The sequence below is a fragment of the Pezoporus wallicus genome, unplaced genomic scaffold (genome assembly GCF_028554395.1).
Source record: "Pezoporus wallicus isolate ANWC-B61680 ecotype Strahan unplaced genomic scaffold, APGP_CSIRO_Pwel_v1 scaffold_3294, whole genome shotgun sequence".
NCBI classification, from domain to species: Eukaryota; Metazoa; Chordata; class Aves; order Psittaciformes; family Psittacidae; genus Pezoporus; species Pezoporus wallicus.
Window position 1 is genome coordinate 2,856,989 of NW_026635478.1, and position 17,319 is coordinate 2,874,307.

At 36.3% G+C, this 17,319-nt stretch overlaps 1 protein-coding gene across 11 annotated transcripts in view; it reads right to left on the bottom strand.

The window, feature by feature from the left end:
- Nucleotides 1-17,319, bottom strand: part of ANKS1B (ankyrin repeat and sterile alpha motif domain containing 1B) — a 441,168-nt gene that overhangs the window by 353,339 nt on the left and 70,510 nt on the right. For 9 of the 11 annotated variants that reach the window (XM_057425330.1, XM_057425361.1, XM_057425317.1 and 6 more), the window contains exons 7-8: nucleotides 10,017-10,127; nucleotides 6,771-6,946 (exon numbers count right to left, since the gene is read on the bottom strand). In XM_057425330.1, the coding sequence (XP_057281313.1) occupies nucleotides 6,771-6,946; nucleotides 10,017-10,127 (287 nt within the window). The remainder of the gene's footprint in view (nucleotides 1-6,770; nucleotides 6,947-10,016; nucleotides 10,128-17,319) is intronic. The other 2 variants (XM_057425352.1, XM_057425375.1) reach the window with 2 other exon arrangements.

Here is a 17,319-nt window from a genome sequence, read left to right on the forward strand (position 1 = left end):
CACTATTTATTTAAATGTCACGGTAAATGGAACATTCTTCAACAAATCTGACTGATTATTACTTTGCAAAATAATAATTAAAAAATATTTTAATATGTGTTGTTTTAATAAAAAATAGGTGTTTGCCTAAGGAAAAAAAAAAATTAGTCAGGATAACTGATTTCTAAATGATCATCCATAAATTTTATTCCCCTATAATATATTCATTCTGAGCCATCTTCTTCCAGAAAAAAAATAACAAACCACAATTCTATACTTTCAAATTTCCCCTCAGATATAATCTAAATATGATCATAGTTTTATTGCCCTTATATACCCTAATCTTCTTGGTACTCTGACATAAGAGAGTAAAAAGTGCATCTTTTCTTTGAATATGTACCATCACTGTTTTCAACAGTGTTAATATAAGATGTTGTTAAGTGTACTTTTTTTTCCAACTCTCAATGTGCGTAAATATGAACTTCCCTTTCTGGATGACAGAAGTAAGCAGAAATTGACATTTATGTCCCTGTGATGAAATCCAAATCATTTTCCTGAGACTACACAGAACCTTTCTATTTGTATAAATTTAAATTACTGCTGCCAGCCTTTATTATCTATTATATAACCACATTAAATTTAATCAGATGAACTGCTGCCACTCCTGTAAAATTGTTGTGTAGCACAGTCACTATAATCCTACATGTTTTTACTATCTTCAGTTTTATTCTGTAAGCAAAAAAATATGGGCACTTTATAACTTAAGTTTCTCAGTAAGTATTACCAGTAATTAAGTAAAATCCTTTAACATATACTCTGCTGTTAAGAGCACCAAAACACTTTCAGAAGCTATGCCTTTACTCTAAAGTTATGTCACATACCCAAAGACAGCAAGATACTGCATTTGCACTTGCAAATTGATAATTTAATTTAGTATTATGCTTCCAAACACAATAGCATCAATGTAAAAGCAAATATTGCAAGGAACCACCTACTATACAAGATTAAAGGGACTGATCTGAAGAAAATACTTCAATTTAAAGCTTCAGTTTTATTAAGTGTATATGGTAGGTTTTTCTTATCTAAAAATCGGGTTTAGTTCAAAAATTCTCATGACCTCAAAAAATGCAGAGAAAACTGTATTACTGCGAAAACAACACCTTCTAAAGCCATTCTTAAGTAAGGACTGGAATAAACTTTTGAACATAGAATAAGATGAACCTCTTTTAAGAGTAAATGTTAATGAAAATAATCATTAAAATAAATATCATTTTTATGAAAGGAAAAGATTAAGATGTACTGTATCCAATATGTATGTCTTGCAAATATATATATGCTCATACAGACACATATAGAGGTATAGAAGTTCTGAACACCCTATTTTTTGTTTTGCAATCATAGGCCGTCCAAAGCAAATAAAAGTAACATATTCTCTGGTATCCCCAGGAATTTCTTTCTTACATGAACAAAAAGCTCATACTTCTCTTTTCTCTCTCTCTCTTTTTTTTTTTTTATGTAAGAAACAAATAGAGCAAATAGATTGCAATAAATACAGCATATTTTTGGTTTTAGTATTACATTTAGAATAATTTGTCCTCACATGAATACATACACAGGAACCTCAAACAGACAAGAAACCGGTAATGATGTTAGTACTCCAAGGACAGACGAATCTAAATTACAGAGATTTACTTCCAGGAGCTTAGGAAGATTCCTCACAATATACACGTTGACAGTTTTCTGCTCATTTTCTTGACACACTTCATTTTTCTGGATCTCTGCTTTGCAAGTTATACCTATTTAAATTTTCTTACTTGCTCTTGAATTCACACAAGATAGTTTGAATACACACTTCACATGTAACATCTGTGTTATAATACCTCTAAATTTAGCCCTGATATTTTAGATTGAAATTTAAATGTATGTTATGATGTACAGTATGAATTTCTCTCTTATAAGTATTACAGGTGTTTGCTTTTAAGCAGTTTGTACTATCAACCATGCTAAAAATACATGCTATTAATGTAGCAATAAAAAAGTTGAAAAACTCTTACATAAGATGGCTACTTTTGCCTTGAAATTACTGAGCCAGACTGCCATCTATTGGAAAATAAATATTTTTTAAATTAGTCCTTTTTCTTTTTTAACTGAAACTACGATGAATTATTGTCAAAAGCTGATTTTGCCAGCAATCAGACTTAAGACAGTTTAATTTTTTTTTTAAAGGAAACACCCAAGTTAACTAAACTGCTATACAATCAAAGATTTCCCTACATTTTTTTTTTCCTACCTCATGTTTTCTGGAACATGTTTTGAAGCACAGCTCCTTTTCCAGCTTGCTGAACAATCAAATCCTAGTTAATTGGAGTCAAAGTTTTATATTTAGCAAACACAATAAAACTATAATTATGGCAGCACTGAACAGTACACAAGTGTAACACTTTCCCAGCACAGCTGTGCAGCAGCTCTCAGGGCTTTCCATGTTTTTGCATACACAAGGGAGCTGAAAAGCATGTTTAAGTCCCAGTGACCAAAATGGGGAAAAAAAAGGCAGATAGCAACTGGGAATAAAAGTCTATGAACCCCCCCCCCCCCCCCCCCCCCCCCCATCAATCCTAGCCAGTGCACAAGCCTTTGAGAAAAATGGACAATTCTAACTAAAATGATCCCATGCTCTCTCTGAAGCAGCATAACAAACCATATTTCCAGCTGCAAAATTATGTTCAATTTGGCCCCTAATTTTGTGGAGAAAATGAAGAGGGGGCTGTTGTCTGATATGTCATATTATACATGTTTCAATGACTGGTGATGACAGACTAGGAAACATAGAATTAATATTTTCACGACAGCACATCAAGAAGTACATTGAAACACACCCAGAGTTGTAAAATCAAGCACTGAAATTATAAAGTTTCCAGTGAAGCTTCACCTTGACTTTCTGTAGTTTATTCTTTATAATGTACTCTTCCAATAAAAGATCACGTTAACTTATTCTAATTTGACTTCATGCTATTCAGCAAACAAGCATTCAGGTTTCACCCCCTCTTATTTGTTCCCTTCATTCACAGAGCTAACAGTCTGCTTCTCCAGAACCCCCAGTTTTTTCCCCCTCAGCTTAAGGAACAGAAGTGTCCTCTGGGGACATTTTCACTCACCTCCAGATCTGTTCCTATTCACATCTACACCGTGCTAGTCTTTTACTTATTGTTTCTTTGTATCCTCCCCTCCCAGACGTTTATGCCTTCCAGTCCTCAAGATCCTGCCTTTTAATTTTCCTACCCAGCTCTTCCATGTCCTGAGGAGGTTTAAAAGTCAATGCTGTGCTGACTAGTAATTTGGAGTTAAGGTGACTGAACCCAAAATTTTCATCCAGAAAGCTTTTTTTTCCGAGTTTCACCTAGCCTCACAGTTGTGCAAATCTGCTTCCTATTTGACTATAAAATACTGTAACAATATAAGGCTCTGGAGTTTTTTAATGCCTTATGTCACACGTCACACACCTCGTCCACAGAAGCATACTAAGTAATAATTTGTATTAGTGCTTTTAATGCCAACTTGGATGAACAGAAGGAAGTCCCTTAGTGCAAACTACCAGAATGACTTGCTGTATGGCTGGATGACTAATTTTCCAATAACTCAGGAAATGGAAGAATGGACTCAATTCTGTCCTTGAGCTAAGAGAGTTCCAACCCGTAACTTCTTCAAAAGAAAATGTAGTACTTTAAAGGTGCTGTATTACTGATCAATAAACAGCAAAATACATCGGAGGCCAGAAAAGGAGCAGAATTTGCTAGTGAATAGGAAGTCCCAAGTCCTGCTCTCAAGATTGCACTGGTATTTTTCCAATGGTTGTAAATTCCAAAAATAATAGTGGAGGGGATCAACAGGCTGATGCTCTGTCCTTTTATTTGGGAGACTATGTAAGCGATGTTAAAACCCACCCTCATGCCGTAGAGTGAACTGAATACCACTCTTTCACTTTCTAGATGAAACATTTTACTGTCAATGCATTAAGAGGTAGGCATCTCCACTACCCTTACACTAAGCAAAAACAGTGAGCCCTGCTCTTTCAAATGAAGCAGGTTAGCACTTCAATTCAGGCAAGAACTCCAGGCTGTGGATCCTAAATAGACATGATTCTATGATTCCTTTTTGCAGTCCTGAATCAATCTAAACCTTACTTAGCCAGAGCAGTACCAGAGCTGATTTGACCCTCTTCAAAAGAGCCGTCTATTAAAAAAATTCTTTAAACCACACACAGTTTCCTTATGCATTCTTTTTCATATGCCCATGCTACCCTCAGGGGGTGGCTCCTGATGCTCCTTGCTCCATCTTACTGAGGTTTTGAGCCACAAGCTATTATTCCAAAAGGAAGTTCCTCAAACTTGGCCTCCTATTTCTCTGAACAACAGCAAAAAATGTCTCCTAGCAGCCAGTTCCTTTGCAGAATCTCCATAACAGTTATGAAGTGTCATGACTTAGATTTTGGAACCTGTGCAGATCAACTACAGGAAAAGCTGAAAATCCTGTACCAGTCATCATTCTCTGGAACGAACATTTGTCCAGGAAATGGCATCATCTGACACTTTTCCACCAGTGACCCAACTTCTACACCTTCTCAGAGCTGATGCTGGCACAGTCAGCAATGAAAGTTAGGGGAAAGCTGCTGATTTGAACTTGAAGTAACTTCTTGCTTGTAGAGCCACTGCAGGTGCAGTTATCAGCCCTGTGCTGGAGCTGGTAACAGGGAAATGCTTCACTTTGTTCTGCAGGCAGTAAAAGTCACTGCTCCAGTGCTACCACACTCCTGTGTTGCCCCTGCCCCCATACAGTCATGGCATGTGTAGCAGCAATGAATGTGAACTGAATGAATGCAGTCAGTAGGGAAGATCCCACTTACCCTACTGAGATTTTTATGGAAGCTTCCCAGGAAGGAGAAAACTAAAGTCAAAAGAAACTGTAAGAATCTCTCTCTTCTTTAATACACATCCAAGGAATCTATTTCTGACTTTCCATATCTATACATGTCTCCACTTCTCTCTTTCTCTCTGTATCTTCATGTTTTTATACATAAATATTCATTTAAGTTTCTTCAATCATCACCCTCCTGTCTACACTTCCACCACCACGCTTGCTGATCCTACCCCCAGAGCAGTTTGGCAGCATTCACCTTTGTAACCATTTTCAGAGCTAAACATATCTCTTCATTTTAGTGCTTCTACCGATTACTCTTTGATAGCTCCTTACAGCACGTATGGGTTTTCAAATAACGCATCCCTATACAGGGCGTCGGTACATCAAGAGAAGGCAGCACTTCCCCAAAACCAAAAGAAGGTATGTTGAAAATGAGAGTGACTTCTCTTTTTGATGCAAGGCAGCCAGGTAGCAACTGAACAAACTGAGTGACCTTAAAATACTTTTTAAAATTATATGGATGTTTTAGATCAAACAGGAAAATCCTACATCACAGCAAAGAATTTTCTCCATATAGGCCTGTATAGTTGGGTTTACTCTACCAACAACATGCTTTAAACAGTCCTAATTTTTGAAGCTTTGTTTTCACACCTATTTTCATATTCAGTATATGAATAGGTGAAATCTCAAACGGTTTATTGCCTAATTTATCTTTGTATCTGCCTGCTGCACATAAATTACAGATATAGTGTCTGAATATTTCCCATTCACATTGTATTTTGTTTCAGTCTATAAAAAATTCAGTATGAGTAGACAGAATTATATGGATTGCATTTTCTGCAGAACAGCAGCTGAGCAGATTTAAATAGCAGTTAGCACCTAAATACAGACAGACACAAGAAAGATGCTCAAAAAATGCTTAAATGGGATCAGCACCAGCTTGTTCAGGGTGACTTCAATATGGGTTATATATCTAATCATTCAAACAGCTAGAAGGACTTTACAGAAGTATCTACTGCATTTCAGGGCAGCTAACAATCTTTGTAAATCTTGTTCTGTCTATATTTATTGTAATAAATCCTCTAGAACATAAAAATCCTTAACTCGCCATGCTTTCTCCTCACATAGTAAAGCATATTTTTTCTTAATTTATGAGCATTAATTGAAATTTAGCACTTAGCATTTTCCCTCTGTACTGTGCTTTATTCCCTGGGCAATCCCATTTAATTTACTTACTGAAGAAGATAATTCAATTTTATTTTTTTTTTAAATAAAAAAAGAAGAAAAAAAGCCTTGTTATACTGTAAAGAAAAAATGAATCTTAGAGCACTTTATTCACAGGATTAATGGTAATGAAGTAATATTTTCAACTGTAGTTGGAAATCACTGAACTATCACAACCACAACAATTTTCAGTATTAGAGACTCGGTCTTTAATACCAGTAGGCTTGGGAAAGCTATATAGCCATAAAATGTATAAGGACCATAACTGAAGATGCTTAGCTGCTTCTTTTGAGGGGCACTTCTGATGAGATTCTGCAAGTATTTAGTCTTTGGTATAGTACTGAGCACACTGATTTCAACTGATTTCTCAAAAAACCCTTCCTTGCACTGCCCACACTCAATAACTAACCTGAACTTTCAGTCATATTAGTGGTGCCATGAAAAAACATTTTGAGGTGTGGTAAGCAATATCTTTGCAAAGTAAGGGAAACATTACATCCTAAATCTGCAAGGACCATATGGTAAATTACTTTTTTCTAATTTAATGTTAGACTTGTACTAGTCTCACTCTTGTACTATTTCTTTCTTGAATGTTCCATAAATAAAGGAGATATAACTGAATATATATAGTCTTTGTATCCCATCTTACTTACTACATTAAGCTTGGTTTGGCTTCCACTGGTCATAAGTTCTTCCTCTGATACTTTACTAAAATTGTCCAGATAATGGTCTGATATTGTATGAGACAGATCTTCAAAAGAGTATTCCTTTTCTTGGCATAATTTGATTTCATCTAAGAGCTTTGATAATTCTCCAGTCACAGCTTCACCTTTAAAAACAGACACACCATTAGTCAATACTTAGAATACCAGGGGTAATTTATGCCTAAAAAGGAAATGCACATTCTTTAAATTGTATTAAGTATTTGTTATATTCCATGCTTTAGAATCGAAACAGTGACCTTCATGCACAATTCTCACCTCAAAAATAATAGCATCTCATTCGAGAATGGGAATCACTGGAGGTAATCTACATGCTTCTTCAGTCCCCTGTACCTGGCATTTAATTAGGATGAATTCCAGTATATACTTACCCTTTCTCTGTCTTCTAATCCTCATAATTAGCTAGAAATAGCAATTATCCAAGGATATAAAATTAATCCAGGAAAGGAAAGTTTCTACAAACATACAAAATCAGTGCCACTCTGCAGTACTCTGCATCAGGTTCACGCTGGCTATTGTGATCAGTTAATACACTACAATACAGATTCCATAAACTGTAAGTAGTTTGGAACTGAGTTTCTGAGAATGCACATCTTTCCCATTAAGGTAGCTGTGTTTTATAAGAAATTCTTGTTCACTTTCCCAGGATTAAGGGGAATGGTGGAAGGTTATACTGGGCAAAACCCACGTGCATGCCTCCCTATAGCAGTCTATCAGAAAACCATGTTTAGTGCATTCTGCATTGTGTTTCATGTTTCCTCCTTAATTTAACAGATATCTTTAGTTCAGAAATCTAACAGAATAGTAAGACAATGGGCTTTATATATGTCTATACTAATTGAGGGTCACTATTAGAAATACTGGTAGTAATAAGTATTAGAATCACCTTGAGTATTTTCGGCAAATAGCCCACTGGCAGCAGCAAGACCCTCTCAAAGTAAAAAGCTACTTGTTATGAACAACTGCATGAGGTTCTGATAATCTACTACAAGTGTGTTATACAGCTACCTTCAGTAATAGCAATGAAAATGTGAGTGAAAGCCAAGCTTTTCCAGGGGCAAATAAGAAATCCCTTCTCTTTACTAGGTATACAAGAGTCATATGCTTGGAAACTATAGTCCTTAGACTTGATAAAATACAGAAAAAATTCCATTTTACTCCATCTTCAGGAATAAAATGCTGAAAAGGAAAAAACAGAGTGAGCATATTAAGCTCAGTATACATACAACACACAGGTGCATTAACGTAACTAAAGAAGCCCTGGATAAGATTATGTCAGCGTGGTCTAGAGCTGGTTTTGTGTTAATTTTTCTTCATAGTCACTGCTTTTATGCTGAGTAAACATAAATATTCCATAATATTTTTTAAAGTTACAACTATAGCCAGTTATGACTGAAACTTTCAGATCCAAGAACAGAAGCTAATAATTAAAAACATCTCATTGCCTTTTAATATCCAAGTAACAGAAATTTTGCATTCAAAACTTGTTACTCTTACCAATGGTAACTCTGCACAAAACTTTTACACGAAACAGAAATCTAATCAGTTTGGGTGTGTTTTTAATTAGAAAATTAAAATTATTCCAGGTTAATATAAGAATTTAAAAATTGTAAGTAAAATACCTAAATATCAAGAACTAGTCTAAAATCATGATACAGTGCCCTAAAAAGGAATAGGACTACTTTTTCCTACAGAATTATATTTGCACCCCCAATCCCACATTCTCCCACATCCAGCCTGCAATATTTCTTACCGGGCAAGAATGAATTCTATGTGACAAAACTGCAACTGCAAGGGTGCAAGGATGCTGACAGACTTGTAAGTGTATGCTAACTGGCTGGCTCATTGCTACCAGAACAAATACATAAAAGATAATTTTTTCTTATTTCTTTCAATGTAGGTGCTAATTAAGGTCTCATCTATCTAGCTACCTATTTTCACAAAAGCCACAGAAAGGTAATTGATACTGCTATCCCTCTTCCAAATTCAGTTTAAATTATTTGAAATGAGATTGTCAGAGAATGGAAAACAGATGGAAGGGCAGCACAATCAACTACAATTTCTTTCCTTTAGAATCAGATTACACAGTAGACAAAACCAGACAGCATGTTTTACACTATTGATCCCTTTAAAGTGGAAACAAGGAGTGTAACATCATGACCCTACCATTAAGAAGAAAAATGCATTTTAAAAAATATTTACTACTTAATTTCAGGACAGGCATTTGTGCTGCACAGGTTAGTTAACTTCATGATTCTACTAATCTCAAAGGAACTATTTATCTTCATACATCATCTGTCAGTTAAGAACCCCAATGGGAAACATGACTGGAACTGGAGCATTTGTTTGCTGTCACCATGAAGATCATAACCTGGTATGCAGCAGTAAGCTTAGTTTTCTCATGAATAAACACTCTTCCTGTAAAGTTCAAAAATCACACCCCTCCCCAACCATGACCAAAACAACACACGTTTAAAAAAAAAAAAAAAAAAAAAAAAAGATTACTTATTTGCCAGTAGTCAATTACATTTACTTTGGATGATTAGAGAAGGCAGAAGTCAGGTTGATGATTTTCATGGAAGAGGAGGATGACATCACAGAGGAAATGCCCTATTTAAGTGGCTGTGGTGTGTAAAGGGTGAACCAAAATGGAAGATGAAAGCATGTGCACACAATAGTGATGGTCATGGTATATGCAAGATATGTTAGAAGAAGAATGGAAACAGCAGCATACACACGAATTTTGAAAGAGGCATCCAAATGTAACACAATTGGAAGAGGTACTCACTGGGAAAGATAGATTCACTCTTTAACCTGAATGTGAATGATGCCTGCAGAGTATTTCAACAAATCTAGTATCCTTTGGTTTTACTTGATTATGAAATGTGTAAGGTCAGATAAATTAAAAAGATTTAAGATCAAGTAGTGTAACACATTGTAATCCATCAATGATTTGTCATTTCTGAGAATACAGTTCTTTGCTTTCCTGTATGACATGGATTACAGTGTATGTAGTCAAGATAAGTAATTCAGGGTGGAATAAAGCTTCTCAATATCAATAACATTCTTAAGCTCTCTTTTTCATTTTGTATATTCGCATAAATGTGTTAGCAATATACTTTTAATATTAAAGAGAAGTTCAGTATAGCTTCTGGTTCACAGAGTATATGTATTTACTTTTAGCCTTTGGAGACGGAGGAACTTCTGGGGACAAAATGCAAGACTGATGTTCTGCGCATTCCAGTGGGCGTTCCTCTGAAATACTTGCATTTCCTGTTTCCATATATTCTGCAATTTAAAGATATACATACACTTAAACTCCTGAATTAAGGGGGTTTATTCCAATTAAAATTATATTTGCTACTTCATTTTTCATTAAAACTTTCTAGTTTTCCATATTAAACCCTTGTAATTATTCATAAACACTACTGCAAGGCAATCATTTATTGAAAGCATTACAGAACACTATAATGGCCAGTTCTTTAATCTGTTGAAACTGCTAGAAAAATCTCATTATAGGAGTAATTTGTTGCAACTATCCCTGTGTTTATTGTTTCCTTGAAACACCTATGTAACTGTTCCATTTTATTATTATGGTTCAGTTTTCTTTCTTCTACATTTGTGAAGAGCTTTTAGCTAAAATATTCAGGATTCAGGTTCACAGTAAGTAGATATATTTATACTGCGAAGAAAAACAAATATTCTACTTGTAGCACACAGACAGCACATGAGAAAAAAGAGAATGCAGTCTCAAAAATTAGTTAAAACCAGCAGCCTAAAAAGCAGTATTCTAAAATTTTTGTGCTTTTCCTCCTTGAGACTTCCCTTGTCCCACCTTCATGATGATGTCTATAAAAGCAGGAAAACTTGGAATGATTAACATGTTAAATTTCCACTTTATTACTATTATTTTTTGTGTGAATATATACATTATTTTCATATGCCTTTGTACACAGGCTACCTCAATGGAAAACCAAGACCTTAATGAATGTTATTATAGGACACAAATAAAATTATAAATTAATTTATGCATTAGTGGCACTTTTTTTCCCAGCAGAGTGACTGTTTCTCACTTCAGGCAGTTATACTACATCTGCAGTTTCTTGATTTTCTGAAGTTGCTTAAGCAAGTTCTTTCTGATATCAGATAGTAAACACAACGGTGCATGTTGCAACAAACACAAAAGTGAACTACAATAACTGCTTTCATCAATATCACACTGAAGGGCTAAGCAGTTTCTGGGAAGTGAAATCTTCCTCATTTAATTTCTAGACTCTACGACACACTTGTTTAGCTTGCTGTTATTCCTGATTAAATAACAATTCCCCAAACCCAAATACAATCTGTAATAAAATAGACATCTGAGAAAATGAAATTGGAAATGGCAGCAAACAGCATGCAGTTTCAGAATGCTTTGCAGGTTGTAGTTTGTTTTGTTGTTTGTACTTTAAGAATGTATGATTTGAAAACGTCATTTATTAAGTTTGATGGTTGCAATGGTCCCCTGGATAATGCGTCATACATTCCTTCACATGAAAATAGGCACTTAATTTTTTTGTGTAGTGCTGAAAGCAAAGAAGCAAAGATTAGCTCTAAGAGACCATGAGAAAACCAGCAACATGACAAAATATTCCAGAACGTTTTCCAGCCCTGTCAGCTATATTATTTGTTGAGTTAATGTGTAAGATGGAGGAGAACTAAAAAGGAAGCTAGACACAAAGAAAAAGGAAAAATGCCTGGAAATACTTGCTTTCTAGTTGTGCGACTGTCAAGAAGCAAACCTAAAATGAAATTCTACCTGGTGGGAGTGTTAAAATTATTGGATCAATACAGATATTTCCAGGAAAGAAAATGCAGGAGAAATTGTGAAGGACTTTAACCTTGTTGTCCAATGCTCATATAAGACTGAGCTTTTCAAATACTCTTTTTATTCTTTGACAGGCTCCACTTTCAGACCAATGCGCTTTCCTGCTAAAGGCTAGTTCTGAGGAGGAAGTCCCAAATTCAAATAAAGTTCCATAAATACTTATGTTAAAAACTGCAGAGCTCCTTCCAGAAAACTCTCTACAAAAGGCTCAGCACAAGGTATGGTGTAGGAGTTTAAAACAGGCCAGCAGTGTGCCATCCTTGCAAGAGTGCAACACTTACAATACAGGACCTCTACTCCCAATTTGGTTTTGTGCTATTGAAAATACTACCAGACACATCTGAGAGATAAAAAGACATGAACTCTCTTGTGAGGGGCTTGTAGTTTAGGTAAATGCATACTTACCCATAATATTATCAAAGAAACAGACAGAAAACAGGTGATTTATTTCAAATGCCAAAGTACACACAAGTAGTGGATGCTTCCACCAGCAACCAAATTATATTCACCTGCATCTGGCTAGAAATTCATCTTCAAAGCCTGCCCAAACTTATTGACAAAGATGATACTGCTACCATCACCTACTCTGACTATGGTGCCCTTGAGAGACTGCTCTTGATTCTATCATTTTTCCTCAAAAAAAGAAAGATAATTCACAAAAAAGCCAAGCTGAGTCAATTATACCACTTAATGACAAGAACAGCTTCTCCAGCTGTGGTCTCACTGAGTTTAGAGAAAAGACTGTCATCCTATGATAGGGCAGAATAAAGGGCATGTGGGACATGAACCAAGAGATTCTTACCACTTCCTAGCTTACTGTCATCCTGTTCCATGTTTCAAAGACAGCCAGCATGACTAGTACATAAGGGGTGAAGGGAGCATACGTTAATACACACTTCAGAGATGTCTCCTCACCGCACTGTTTTGGGAAAAATTGAGTATTTTACTTCTGTTAACTCAAACTACAGATTACAGTTCACTGAGGATTAATACTAAGAATCTCAATAACTGCATTCTTAGTAGCATTACAGTTACCAGATTTTGATATAGCCCTCCTCAATCTAAAGTGACATGCATTACAAAACATAATAGCAGAAAAGTTACCGCACAGCATTGGGAATAAGATCAGTGGGGAATATGAACCCAAGAAGATAACAAAGATAACAAGCACTACAAAGTTCAAAGAGCCGGAACTCAGCTTTCTCAGTTTCAGTAGGTAACACCAGTTAGGCCAAAGCCAAGCAGAAAGGAAAGTGTTAACACATAAGCAGGGAAACACAGCTGCCTCTCCACAGAGCTGCCAGATCCAGGAAGATTAAACATGAAGAGAAGATGGCCCATCTCAGCTGGGGCTGCTGCTGAGCTTCCAGGGGCACCAAAAGCTCAGGCTCTAGGGCTTTAACTTCAACTCCTCTGAGTCCTAATTCCTCAGTGAGGTGACTGGGTCAAGATTCTTGCTTTATTTATAAACCTTGGCTTTAAAGTAATGGATAAATTAGGTTCAGAGAACTTTTCACTTTTCCTTTTAATGGGAATATTTTTATTTTACTTTTTGTTTTTTTAGTTGAAGTATGAGCTCCTTTCCTTTTTCGTTTTTAGAGGCTACATTGGCCATGCTATGGGGTGGATTTCCATACAGCTCCTTCCTAAAGCAACCTTCCATAAAGGGGTCAAGAAACTTTACAAACTCTATAAAAGGCAAATGTTATCAGACTAAGAATCTGAATGTTCACCTTTTCAAACAGAAGATTCTCCAAGTAACTAGATCAGAGGAATAATACTTGCTTGGAAACCACTTCCCTCCACGGGCAATGTCCCTGCAGGGGGATCCTTAACACCTTCACTCTGTGTCTTCCTGAAGCGCAGCAACCTTCAGAGCACTCTCTGCCACCCCCACCAAAGCTCTCCCAGAAAGTGTTTGACCATCCTGCAAATCCCCTGAGTCCTGCCCCAACCCACGAGCTCTCTAAAAGCTCCTCCTAAAACAGCTCACTTGGTACCCTGGGAAGCAGCCCACCTGAGGCTGGGCTAGCTTTATGTCCTACCTGTCAGAGGATGATTCTAAATGACTCAAGTTTAACTCACTCCCAAAGAAACCAGGAATCACTAGATGTTTAAGTTAAAAGTATATAAGCAGACTTCTGTGCATTTGTTCAGGAAAGATAAATAGAAACAAGCGCTTTAGTACTACTATGACCCTGAAATAGGTAAGGGTGCAGCTAAACTACCAGTCCCCAAAACAACAGCAGTTAAATTAATTCAGAAATATAGTCAATACTTTACAGCGTATAAAAGGAGCTGAAAAGCCCTCAGAAAAAAAAAAAAAGAACAAAGAGGGATTGAGATCCCAATTCTTGTCACCCCACACAGCTGTAATTAAATCCTTCACTGGAAACCAACTCCAACTTTCCAGTGAGACCTGCCTCCTGCACTCATAAGAATGGAAGATCTATTTGTCCACAGGAAGAGAGGGAGAAAAAGAGAGAGTGAGAATACACAAAAGAAAACCAGTGCTGCTCCCACCAAAGCTATTTAAGCAGAGGGGTGGAGAAAGGAGTTCTGGTTCTATAGCTGCTTATGCATTTTCCATTTATGAATATTTCAGTAACACATACAAACAATGCTAGGTTCTTAAGCAGCTTGCGCACAAGAGAGAGGAAACAGCTTTCCATTACAACTCCCTCCATACCGTCTATGCAGCAGAGCTTATCATGCCTTCCCAGGGCTCATGTTATTTTTCATCTGTTTATCTACTGTCTCCTCTTTTTTTTCATAATAACAAGAATTCTGCTTCCAGAAATAGTAAAAGAACGAGATTCTAACATAGAGCATAGTGGGCTTTAGAGAAAGAGTTTAAAGATGATATAGCATGCACCTGCGTCATGTTCACATGTGCTAAAACTAAAACACAGCTGGTCGATTTAATTTTAGGCCTACTAGCCTTGGCAACATCCCTTTTATCTTCAATGCCTAATTATAAAGCCCTAAGTGCCAATACTGTTAACTGCTTCAGCACTGAATGCTGTTGTTTCACTACATCCATGAAATGGATCCAGTAGACTGGCCTTTGGCACAGGATCCTCATTCTCCGCAGTTTGAGAACATAATGCTTGAACAGCTATTTCTTCATTACCACATAAAGAATTTAAACTGTAATAAGTATTTTTAATGGAGTTCAATGCAACTCAGACCTGAGCAAGACACAGAAAGTGATGAGGCATATCTGAAAGACAGTTTCATCTATAATTACCAGGCAGTAAAAAAACATTCAGGTGGCATGTCTTACTCAGCCTTTTTCATTTTGATCTTTAAAGTGACATTGTTATTTACTTTCCTTCTATCAGATAATGCACCATAATATTAAAAAATAAAACAAAACAAAACAACCAACCAAAACCAGCAGACTTTTCAAATACACACAAAAATAATTGCAGAAACTTCAATTACTGTTTTCTCAGGATAGTGAGGAAAGATGTAAAGATCACAAAAACACTAGGATCACTTCTAAAGCCTCACTGGCAAAAGGTTTTGTTTCCTTTTAACCTATAGTCTCTAAAAAGGAGTTTTGTAAATATTCTTTAAAAAAGTGAGAACACCATTAGAAACTTCTATCCACAATTCTTCTGTTCTGGAGGCCTCATTCACAGGAAGCTACCAGTCTGGTAGCTTCTAGTGTCAGCTGAATGGATTTACTGTCTCCCTGAACTGCTTCTAGAGACATAAATTAGTTTCTTCTCCAGAGAAGTTTCTCATAAATATCCTCAAAACCAACTAATTTTCTTTCAAATCTTTTCTTACAGCTCTGTTACCCCTCTGCATATAGGGCAGTACACTACCAATCAGGCCCACCAGGAATACCAGTCATGTTATGTCCTTGTCCATTTCTGACAGTCTGCTTATATGCTTCTTTCAGCCTTTGTTTTATAGTTTGAAAGCTAATGTTTTGTGGCAGGGACAGATATTATTCTGTGTTAATACTATAACCTGTACAGCAACAATAATAAAAATGCAAGGGGGAAATGGTAAAAATTAATGAGAATGCTAGGGGATAAAATCTTATTATACCCTGGCAACAATGTGAAAGAATCAGTTCAATTCCACTGTGTCTGAATAAAGAAAAAAAAATAGAAAGAAACTTACAAAATCTAGTCAGTAGTTGTCTGACACCAATAATTTAATATCTTTTTCATATAAGTCTATATGAAGAGACATGTAAGCTTCTCTAGACAATCATCTGAAGACAGAAGCTTTAACAGGAATGTTTCTGGAAGCCACTAACTCTCCGTCTCAGCAATTGCCCTTTCTTTGCATGGAATTTATTACACACTGAAGTCAAATTCAATTACAGTATATTCAGGTTACCCCAAATCCCAGTGCTTCACTGATATTTCAGCTACAACAGGATAAATGTCCACAGTCCAGTGAAAAGTATATTCAACTGGCTTTTTAGAAGAGGGTAGGTCTACTGCATCATCAGCAGCACTAGTACTAAATCCTACAGCAGTTCAAACAATCTTTGATGGTTAAAGCTTCAGTAAACCCTTTGCCTGATGAAAAACAATCTCAGTGGGTTCCACAAGGGAGTTATTAGGGGGCTCCTCAGGTTGTTTTAAAACTCAGAATGGCATCTTTGTAAATATTTTTCATCCTTGCACATCGGTTCTGACCAAGGCAGACAGAGTAGAAAAAAGAGAGCTGCTCATTACAAGCACAGTTTCATCACACTACTATGAGCTAAAACTACTAAGTAGTCTTTACATTTCCAAGGCATACATGTGAAAAAGATTGCATTTAAAAGCACCAAAAAGCCTTGAAATTGATGTATTTCTGTTCTGTGGTAAAAACTAAGGGAAGGTGCTGATCCATCAACATGAAAAACCCTTAAGAGTATTTGGGCACTATATTTTTCACAGGATAAGGATACTTTGAAGCAACTTTGTTTATCAATGGGATTGAGACTGCAAGATTATCACACTAAGGAGGAAATAGCACAATATAGATATATTAAAATGAAAGCTAGTTTAGATGGTGGTGGGACATTATAATGCATCTTAGATTATTATCTGAAGGATGATTAATTTGGATGTCTAAGAAAGTGGAAACTCTGATTGATCCTTTTCCTGCCACTGAAGAAGTTTCAGTATGATATTAACCCTCTTTTTCTTTACATGGTGGTATGTTCAGTGAGGACAGTGAGGCTGTGTTAAGTGAGGATGAAGTTTCACCATATAGCCTGAGTCAGATTAGGAGCGCCATTCTGTTGACAGCGGAAGTCCTACTTCCCTCACCCGTTATCTTCCTCTCCACTTTTTAATGCACATTTCTGCCAGTTACCTGGGACAGAGCTAATTCTGGGACCTGAATCACACAGGAGGCAAATTGATTAAAACAAATGTATATTTATATTATTATAATAATAATTTTTACTATTGTTACATACTATTAAATAGTTTCATGAACAGTTAAATACTGTTTCATGAACTGAGTCAGATCACTTTAAAATATCCTGGAAGCAGGGAATATGGAAGGGAACTGTGTAGCTGCAAGTAGTGGAGGAGGAAGGTGGGGAATGCGGGAAAAGGAAAAAGAAAATAGAAAGGAGGGAGAGAGGAA